This window comes from Oncorhynchus nerka, linkage group LG8 (assembly GCF_034236695.1).
Source record: "Oncorhynchus nerka isolate Pitt River linkage group LG8, Oner_Uvic_2.0, whole genome shotgun sequence".
NCBI lineage: Eukaryota > Metazoa > Chordata > Actinopteri > Salmoniformes > Salmonidae > Oncorhynchus > Oncorhynchus nerka.
In genome coordinates this window covers 4662586-4672634 of record NC_088403.1, presented here as the reverse complement: position 1 = coordinate 4672634, position 10049 = coordinate 4662586, and the positions used below count along the sequence as shown (strand labels likewise).

The 10049-nt window shown below is 53.2% G+C and overlaps 1 protein-coding gene across 1 annotated transcript in view; it reads left to right on the top strand.

Annotated features, from left to right (window-relative positions):
- Window positions 1-10049, top strand: part of LOC135573020 (inner nuclear membrane protein Man1-like) — a 50412-nt gene that overhangs the window by 36026 nt on the left and 4337 nt on the right. The window contains exons 3-8 of the mRNA XM_065022073.1: window positions 2356-2515; window positions 4103-4248; window positions 5415-5619; window positions 7677-7855; window positions 8146-8227; window positions 9733-9838. Of these exons, the coding sequence (XP_064878145.1) occupies window positions 2356-2515; window positions 4103-4248; window positions 5415-5619; window positions 7677-7855; window positions 8146-8227; window positions 9733-9838 (878 nt within the window). The remainder of the gene's footprint in view (window positions 1-2355; window positions 2516-4102; window positions 4249-5414; window positions 5620-7676; window positions 7856-8145; window positions 8228-9732; window positions 9839-10049) is intronic.

Sequence of the window (10049 nt, the reverse complement as noted above, 5' to 3'; positions counted from 1 at the left end):
ACTGGCCTCCTCTCAGAGCCCGGTTCCTCTCTCTAGGTTTATAATCTCCACCTGGTACAGCCAGAAGAGGACTGGCCTCCTCTCAGAGCCTGGTTCCTCTCTCGGTTTATAATCTCCACCAGGTACACCTCTCCACCTGGTACAGCTAGAAGAGGACTGGCCACCCCTCAGAGCCCGGTTCCTCTCTCTAGGTTTATAATCTCTACCTGGTACAGCCAGAAGAGGACTGGCCTCCTCTCAGAGCCTGGTTCCTCTCTAGGTTTATAATCTCCACCTGGTACAGCCAGAAGAGGACTGGCCTCCCCTCAGAGCCTGGTTCCTCTCTCGGTTTATAATCTCCACCTGGTACAGCCAGAAGGGGACTGGCCTCCTCTCAGAGCCTGGTTCCTCTCTAGGTTTCTAATCTCCACCTGGTACAGCCAGAAGAGGACTGGCCTCCTCTCAGAGCCCGGTTCCTCTCTAGGTTTATCATCTCCACCTGGTACAGCCAGAAGAGGACTGGCCTCCTCTCAGAGCCTGGTTCCTCTCTCGGTTTATAATCTCCACCTGGTACACCTCTCCACCTGGTACAGCTAGAAGAGGACTGGCCACCCCTCAGAGCCCGGTTCCTCTCTCTAGGTTTATAATCTCCACCTGGTACAGCCAGAAGAGGACTGGCCTCCCCTCAGAGCCTGGTTCCTCTCTAGGTTTATAATCTCCACCAGGTACACCTCTCCACCTGGTACAGCTAGAAGAGGACTGGCCACCCCTCAGAGCCCGGTTCCTCTCTCTAGGTTTATAATCTCTACCTGGTACAGCCAGAAGAGGACTGGCCTCCTCTCAGAGCCTGGTTCCTCTCTAGGTTTATAATCTCCACCTGGTACAGCCAGAAGAGGACTGGCCTCCTCTCAGAGCCTGGTTCCTCTCTAGGTTTATAATCTCCACCTGGTACAGCCAGAAGAGGACTGGCCTCCTCTCAGAGCCTGGTTCCTCTCTAGGTTTATAATCTCCACCTGGTACAACCAGAAGAGGACTGGCCTCCCCTCAGAGCCTGGTTCCTCTCTCGGTTTCTAATCTCCACCTGGTACAGCCAGAAGAGGACTGGCCTCCTCTCAGAGCCTGGTTCCTCTCTCGGTTTATAATCTCCACCTGGTACAGCCAGAAGAGGACTGGCCACCCCACATAGCCTGGTTCCTCTCTAGGTCTCTTCCTAGGTTCTGGCCTTTCTAGGGAGTTTTTCCTAGCTGTCTGTCTCCTCCCGCCCGTCTGTCTGTGTCTCCTCCCGCCCGTCTCCGCCCCCCGTCTCTCTGTCTCCACCACCCGTCTCTCTGTCTCCTCCCCCGTCTGTCTGTCTCCTCCCCCCGTCTGTCTGTCTCCGCCCCCCGTCTGTCTGTCTCCGCCCCCGTCTCTCTGTCTCCGCCCCCGACTGTCTGTCTCCGCCCCCCGTCTGTCTGTCTCCGCCCCCCCATCTGTCTGTCTCCTCCCCCCGTCTGTCTGTCTCCTCCCCGTCTGTCTGTCTCCTCCCCGTCTGTCTGTCTCCTCCCCCATCTGTCTGTCTCCGCCCCCCGTCTGTCTGTCTCCTCCCCCCCGTCTGTCTGTCTCCTCCCCGTCTCTCTGTCTCCGCCCCCATCTGTCTGTCTCCTCCCCCCCGTCTGTCTGTCTCCTCCCCCCGTCTGTCTGTCTCCTCCCCGTCTGTCTGTCTCCTCCCCCCCGTCTGTCTGTCTCCTCCCCGTCTGTCTGTCTCCTCCCCGTCTGTCTGTCTCCTCCCCGTCTGTCTGTCTCTCCCCCGTCTGTCTCCTCCCCGTCTGTCTGTCTCCTCCCCCATCTGTCTGTCTCCTCCCCGTCTGTCTGTCTCCTCCCCGTCTGTCTCCTCCCCCCGTCTGTCTGTCTCCTCCCCGTCTGTCTCCTCCCCGTCTGTCTGTCTCCTCCCCGTCTGTCTGTCTCCGCCCCGTCTGTCTGTCTCCGCCCCCATCTGTCTGTCTCCTCCCCCGTCTGTCTGTCTCCGCCCCGTCTGTCTGTCTCCTCCCCCATCTGTCTGTCTCCCCCCGTCTGTCTGTCTCCTCCCCCCATCTGTCTGTCTCCTCCCCCATCTGTCTGTCTCCTCCCCGTCTGTCTGTCTCCTCCCCCGTCTGTCTGTCTCCTCCCCGTCTGTCTGTCTCCTCCCCCGTCTGTCTGTCTCCTCCCCCGTCTGTCTGTCTCCTCCCCCCGTCTGTCTGTCTCCGCCCCCGTCTGTCTCCGCCCCCCGTCTGTCTGTCTCCTCCCCGTCTGTCTGTCTCCGCCCCCCGTCTGTCTGTCTCCGCCCCCCCGTCTGTCTGTCTCCGCCCTTCTTATAATAAGTGGTTTATCTGCAGCTCACATTAATGTTGTCCCCAACAGGCCAACATGACTGTACCGCCCCGGAGCAGCAGCAGACCAACAGGAGCCTGTCTCTGAAGGAAGCCTCTGACTATCTCCTGCAGCAGAGTGAACAGTACCGTCACTGGGTTCTCCTCGCTCTGGAGTGGATCATACGGACGGGGGAGGACGTTGGCATACGGTAACCATGGTTTCTCTTCTAAGATTCTCTGAAGAGGAGAGCATATCGGGTCGTGGTCATTAGGACAGGGGAGGACGTTGGCATACGGTAACCATGGTTTCTCTTCTAAGATTCTCTGAAGAGGAGAGCATATCGGGTCGTGGTCATTAGGACAGGGGAGGACGTTGGCATACGGTAACCATGGTTTCTCTTCTAAGATTCTCTGAAGAGGAGAGCATATCGGGTCGTGGTCATTAGGACAGGGGAGGACGTTGGCATACGGTAACCATGGTTTCTCTTCTAAGACTCTCTGAAGAGGAGAGCATATCGGGTCGTGGTCATTAGGACAGGAGAGGACGTTGGCATACGGTAACCATGGTTTCTCTTCTAAGATTCTCTGAAGAGGAGAGCATATCGGGTCGTGGTCATTAGGACAGGGGAGGACGTTGGCATACGGTAACCATGGTTTCTCTTCTAAGATTCTCTGAAGAGGAGAGCATATCGGGTCGTGGTCATTAGGACAGGGGAGGACGTTGGCATACGGTAACCATGGTTTCTCTTCTAAGATTCTCTGAAGAGGAGAGCATATCGGGTCGTGGTCATTAGGACAGGAGAGGACGTTGGCATACGGTAACCATGGTTTCTCTTCTAAGATTCTCTGAAGAGGAGAGCATATCGGGTCGTGGTCATTAGGACAGGGGAGGACGTTGGCATACGGTAACCATGGTTTCTCTTCTAAGATTCTCTGAAGAGGAGAGCATATCGGGTCGTGGTCATTAGGACAGGCGGCAGAAAACAGAAACAGGCATTTCATATCGGACAGGTGGTCCCTCCCTGATTGGGTGGTCCCTCCCTGATTGGGTGGTCCCTACCTGATTGGGTGGTCCCTCCCTGTTTGGGTGGTCCCTCCCTGTTTGGGTGGTCCCTCCCTGATTGGGTGGCCCCTCCCTGTTTGGGTGGTCCCTCCCTGTTTGGGTGGTCCCTCCCTGATTGGGTGGCCCCTCCCTGTTTGGGTGGTCCCTCCCTGTTTGGGTGGTCCCTCCTGATTGGGTGGTTCCTCCCTGATTGGGTGGTCCTCCTGTTTGGGTGGTCCCTCCCTGTTTGGGTGGTCCCTCCCTGATTGGGTGGCCCCTCCCTGTTTGGGTGGTCCCTCCCTGTTTGGGTGGTCCCTCCCTGATTGGGTGGCCCCTCCCTGTTTGGGTGGTCCCTCCCTGTTTGGGTGGTCCCTCCCTGATTGGGTGGTTCCTCCCTGATTGGGTGGTTCCTCCCTGTTTGGGTGGTCCCTCCCTGATTGGGTGGTCCCTCCCTGTTTGGGTGGTCCCTCCCTGTTTGGGTGGTCCCTCCCTGATTGTCTGTGTTCTTGTGTTTGGTGCCTCAACCCCTATGATGTATTCTCATACTAATGGAACATCCTCTCTCCCTCCTCTTTCTCTCCCTCCTCCCCCTTCCTTTCACCCTCTTCTCTCCCTCTCTTCTCTCCCTCCTCCCCCTTCCTTTGGCTCTCTTCTCTCCCTCTCTTCTCTCCCTCTCTTCTCTCCCTCCTCTTTTCTCTCCCCCTCCTCTCTCCCCCTCCTCTCCCTCACTCCTTCTATCCCCCTCCTCTCCCAGGCTGATCGGGGATAACCCAGAGGAGGCAGTAGCGGACGTGAGTGAGGTGACTCGTCTGGAGTCGACCCACCCCAAGATGTCCTTCTCCTGCCGCTTCAGAAGAGCCTTTTTCACAGTCATCCACAGGGTGCTGCTCATCCTAACAGGTTAGACATGTCTCCTCTCCTCTTTACAGTCATCCACAGGGTGCTGCTCATCCTAACAGGCCTCCTCCTCTTTACAGTCATCCACAGGGTGCTGCTCATCCTAACAGGCCTCCTCCTCTTTACAGTCATCCACAGGGTGCTGCTCATCCTAACCAGGCCTCCTCCTCTTTACAGTCATCCACAGGGTGCTGCTCATCCTAACAGGCCTCCTCCTCTTTACAGTCATCCACAGGGTGCTGCTCATCCTAACAGGCCTCCTCCTCTTTACAGTCATCCACAGGGTGCTGCTCATCCTAACCAGGCCTCCTCCTCTTTACAGTCTTCCACGGAGTGCTGCTCGTCCTAATAGGCCTCCTGTGTGAGGTGTATTCTACTATATGAAGTATCTCATCTAACCTTCTCTCTCTAGTGATTGGTCTGGTGTGAGGTGTATTCTACTATATGAAGTATCTAATTTAACCTCTCTCTCTCTCTAGTGATTGGTCTGGTGTGGGGTGTATTCTACTATATGAAGTATCTAATCTAACCTCTCTCTCTCTAGTGATTGGTCTGGTGTGGGGTGTATTCTACTATATGAAGTATCTAATCTAACCTTCTCTCTCTAGTGATTGGTCTGGTGTGAGGTGTATTCTACTATATGAAGTATCTAATCTAACCTTCTCTCTCTAGTGATTGGTCTGGTGTGGGGTGTATTCTACTATATGAAGTATCTAACCTCTCTCTAGTGATTGGTCTGGTGTGGGGTGTATTCTACTATATGAAGTATCTAATCTAACCTTCTCTCTCTAGTGATTGGTCTGGTGTGGGGTGTATTCTACTATATGAAGTATCTAACCTCTCTCTAGTGATTGGTCTGGTGTGAGGTGTATTCTACTATATGAAGTATCTAATTTAACCTCTCTCTAGTGATTGGTCTGGTGTGAGGTGTATTCTACTATATGAAGTATCTAACCTCTCTCTCTAGTGATTGGTCTGGTGTGGGGTGTATTCTACTATATGAAGTATCTAATCTAACCTCTCTCTCTCTCTCTAGTGATTGGTCTGGTGTGAGGTGTATTCTACTATATGAAGTATCTAATCTAACCTTCTCTCTAGTGATTGGTCTGGTGTGGGGTGTATTCTACTATATGAAGTATCTAATCTAACCTCTCTCTCTCTCTCTCTAGTGATTGGTCTGGTGTGGGGTGTATTCTACTACATGAAGTATCGTTGGAGGAGAGAGGAAGAGGAGACCAGGCACATGTATGACATGGTGGAGAGAATCATAGGTGTTCTGAGGATCCACAACGCGTCATGTCAGGAGAACAATGACCTCCAGCCCTACCTGCCCATCCCTCACGTCAGAGACTCCCTGGTTCAGCCCCAGGACAGGTGGGTACTAACCTCCTACCTGCCCATCCCTCACGTCAGAGACTCCCTGGTTCAACCCCAGGACAGGTGGGTACTAACCTCCTACCTGCCCATCCCTCACGTCAGAGACTCCCTGGTTCAGCCCCAGGACAGGTGGGTACTAACCTCCTACCTGCCCATCCCTCACGTCAGAGACTCCCTGGTTCAACCCCAGGACAGGTGAGTACTAACCTCCTACCTGCCCATCCCTCACGTCAGAGACTCCCTGGTTCAGCCCCAGGACAGGTGAGTACTAACCTCCTACCTGCCCATCCCTCACGTCAGAGACTCCCTTGTTCAGCCCCAGGACAGGTGGGTACTAACCTCCTACCTGCCCATCCCTCACGTCAGAGACTCCCTGGTTCAGCCCCAGGACAGGTGGGTACTAACCTCCTACCTGCCCATCCCTCACGTCAGAGACTCCCTGGTTCAACCCCAGGACAGGTGAGTACTAACCTCCTACCTGCCCATCCCTCACGTCAGAGACTCCCTGGTTCAGCCCCAGGACAGGTGAGTACTAACCTCCTACCTGCCCATCCCTCACGTCAGAGACTCCCTGGTTCAGCCCCAGGACAGGTGAGTACTAACCTCCTACCTGTCCATCCCTCACGTCAGAGACTCCCTGGTTCAGCCCCAGGACAGGTGAGTACTAACCTCCTACCTGCCCATCCCTCACGTCAGAGACTCCCTGGTTCAGCCCCAGGACAGGTGAGTACTAACCTCCTACCTGCCCATCCCTCACGTCAGAGACTCCCTGCTTCAGCCCCAGGACAGGTGAGTACTAACCTCCTACCTGCCCATCCCTCACGTCAGAGACTCCCTGGTTCAGCCCCAGGACAGGTGAGTACTAACCTCCTACCTGCCCATCCCTCACGTCAGAGACTCCCTGGTTCAGCCCCAGGACAGGTGGGTACTAACCTCCTACCTGCCCATCCCTCACGTTAGAGACTCCCTGGTTCAGCCCCAGGACAGGTGGGTACTAACCTCCTACCTGCCCATCCCTCACGTCAGAGACTCCCTGGTTCAGCCCCAGGACAGGTGAGTACTAACCTCCTACCTGCCCATCCCTCACGTTAGAGACTCCCTGGTCCAACCCCAGGACAGGTGAGTACTAACATCCTACCTGTCCATCCCTCACGTCAGAGACTCCCTGGTTCAACCCCAGGACAGGTGAGTACTAACCTCCTACCTGCCCATCCCTCACGTCAGAGACTCCCTGGTTCAACCCCAGGACAGGTGAGTACTAACCTCCTACCTGCCCATCCCTCACGTTAGAGACTCCCTGGTTCAACCCCAGGACAGGTGAGTACTAACCTCCTACCTGCTCATCCCTCACGTCAGAGACTCCCTGGTCCAACCCCAGGACAGGTGAGTACTAACCTCCATTTAGTCAAGCTATGTTCGTTTCTATTCTACCATTTAGAGACAAGCTATGTTCGTTTCTATTCTACCATTTAGAGACAAGCTATGTTTGTTTCTATTCTACCATTTAGAGACAAGCTATGTTTGTTTCTATTCTACCATTTAGAGACAAGCTATGTTAGTTTCTATTCTACCATTTAGAGACAAGCTATGTTAGTTTCTATTCTACCATTTAGAGACAAGCTAGTCATAATGACTGTTCGTTTCTATTCTACCATTTAGAGACAAGCTATGTTCGTTTCTATTCTACCATTTAGAGACAAGCTATGTTCGTTTCTATTCTACCATTTAGAGACAAGCTATGTTCGTTTCTATTCTACCATTTAGAGACAAGCTATGTTAGTTTCTATTTTACCATTTAGAGACAAGCTATGTTAGTTTCTATTCTACCATTTAGAGACAAGCTATGTTAGTTTCTATTCTACCATTTAGTCAAGCTATGTTCGTTTCTATTCTACCATTTAGAGACAAGCTATGTTCGTTTCTATTCTACCATTTAGAGACAAGCTATGTTAGTTTCTATTCTACCATTTAGAGACAAGCTATGTTAGTTTCTATTCTACCATTTAGAGACAAGCTAGTCATAATGACTGTTCGTTTCTATTCTACCATTCCAGAAAGAAGCTGAAGAAGGTCTGGGACCGGGCTGTGACCTTCCTCTCAGCCAATGAGAGCCGTATCAGGACAGAGTCTCAGCGGATTGGCGGAGCCGACTTCCTGGTGTGGAGGTGGCTCCAGCCCTCTCTGAGCTGCGACCAGATCTCACTCATCCCCTCCAAAGTCTGGCAGGGCAAAGGTAACTAACCCGTCCCCCATTCCTAGTGTGCTCCCAAATGGCACCCTGTTCCCTACGTAGGGCACTACCAACTCCCTATTAATACCCATGGTTACGAAATGTGATGTTCGATGAGCAGGTGTCCACGTACTTTTTTGGTCGTGTAGTTTCATGTCAGAAATAAGAAAATGTTTCTTCCCTGCTGTTATACTGTCCATCTAGCGTCTCTTGTCCGTCTTTCGTCCATCTAACACATTTCCTGTCTTTTTCTCCATCGAACGTCTCTTTCCTGTCTGTCTCTCTTCTCTCAGCGTTCCCTCTGGACAGGAGGAACTCTCCCCCCAACAGTTTAACACCGTGTCTGAAGATCAGAAACATGTTTGATCCAGTCATGTGAGTACCAGAGGGTGTTACTAAGTCAATGTGAGTACCAGAGGGTGTTACTAAGTCCATGTGAGTACCAAAGGGTGTTACTAAGTCAATGTGAGTACCAGAGGGTGTTACTAAGTCCATGTGAGTACCAAAGGGTGTTACTAAGTCCATGTGAGTACCAAAGGGTGTTACTAAGTCAATGTGAGTACCAAAGGGTGTTACTAAGTCCATGTGAGTACCAGAGGGTGTTACTAAGTCCATGTGTTCACCATCAGTCTTTAAGGTTCTGTCGGGGTTAGGGATGAGCATGTACTTGTCAGGGGACTAAAACGCTTTGCATGTCGGTATCAGCAGACACTATCATAGATGTGGACGTTGGCAGACTATTAGATGTGGACGTCAGCAGACTCTCTCTTAGACATGGACGTCGGCAGACTCTCTTAGACGTTGGCAGACTCTCTTAGACGTGGACGTCGGCAGACTCTCTTAGACGTGGACGTCGGCAGACTCTCTTAGACGTGGACGTCGGCAGACTCTCTTAGACGTGGACGTCGGCAGACTCTCTTAGACGTGGACGTCGGCAGACTCCCTCTTAGACGTGGACGTCGGCAGACTCCCTCTTAGACGAGGACGTCGGCAGACTCCCTCTTAGACGAGGACGTCGGCAGACTCCCTCTTAGACGAGGACGTCGGCAGACTCCCTCTTAGACGAGGACGTCGGCAGACTCCTCTTAGACGAGGGACGTCGGCAGACTCCTCTTAGACGAGGACGCCGGCAGACTCCCTCTTAGACGAGGACGTCGGCAGACTCCCTCTTAGACGAGGACGTCGGCAGACTCCCTCTTAGACGAGGACGTCGGCAGACTCCCTCTTAGACGAGGACGTCGGCAGACTCCCTCTTAGACGAGGACGTCGGCAGACTCCCTCTTGGACGAGGACGTCGGCAGACTCCCTCTTGGACGAGACGCCGGCAGACTCCTCTTGGACGAGGACGTCGGCAGACTCCCTCTTGGACGAGGACGTCGGCAGACTCCCTCTTGGACGAGGACGTCGGCAGACTCCCTCTTGGACGAGGACGTCGGCAGACTCCCTCTTGGACGAGGACGTCGGCAGACTCCCTCTCGGACGAGGACGTCGGCAGACTCCCTCTCGGACGTCGGCAGACTCCCTCTCGGACGTCGGCAGACTCCCTCTCGGACGTCGGCAGACTCCCTCTCGGACGTCGGCAGACTCCCTCTCGGACGTCGGCAGACTCCCTCTCGGACGTCGGCAGACTCTCTCTTAGATGTGAACGTTGGCAGACTCCCTCTCAGATGTGGATGTATATTGTATCAAGTGTCTTCCCTGGGCTGGAAGTGTCTGTCTGCATGTGAGATTGTCCAGTGATGGAACCGCTATCCCAGTGGAATGACACATGCATGTGCCACATGTACTGTCCTATCCTACCTGTGTGTTCTTGACTACCAGGTTAGAGGTGGGTTCGGACTTCTAGATGACACCTTTACGTGTGTGTGTGTTTGTAACAGGGAGGTTGGTGAAAACTGGCATCTGGCCATCCACGAGGCCATCTTGGAGAAGTGTTGTGACAACGACGGCATCGTCCACATCGCTGTCGACAAGAACTCCAGAGAGGTGAGTGTCTGTCACAGCTGTTATATCAAGCAATGGCTGTGTTCCAAGCGGCTCTCTATTCTTTTACCAAATAGGGCTATCTTCTGTATACCACCCCTACCTGATCACAACACAACTGTTTGGCTCAAACGCACTAAGAGAACAAGGCACACCTGTTCATTGAAATGCATTCCAGATGACTACCTCATGAAGCTGGTTGAGAGAATGCCAA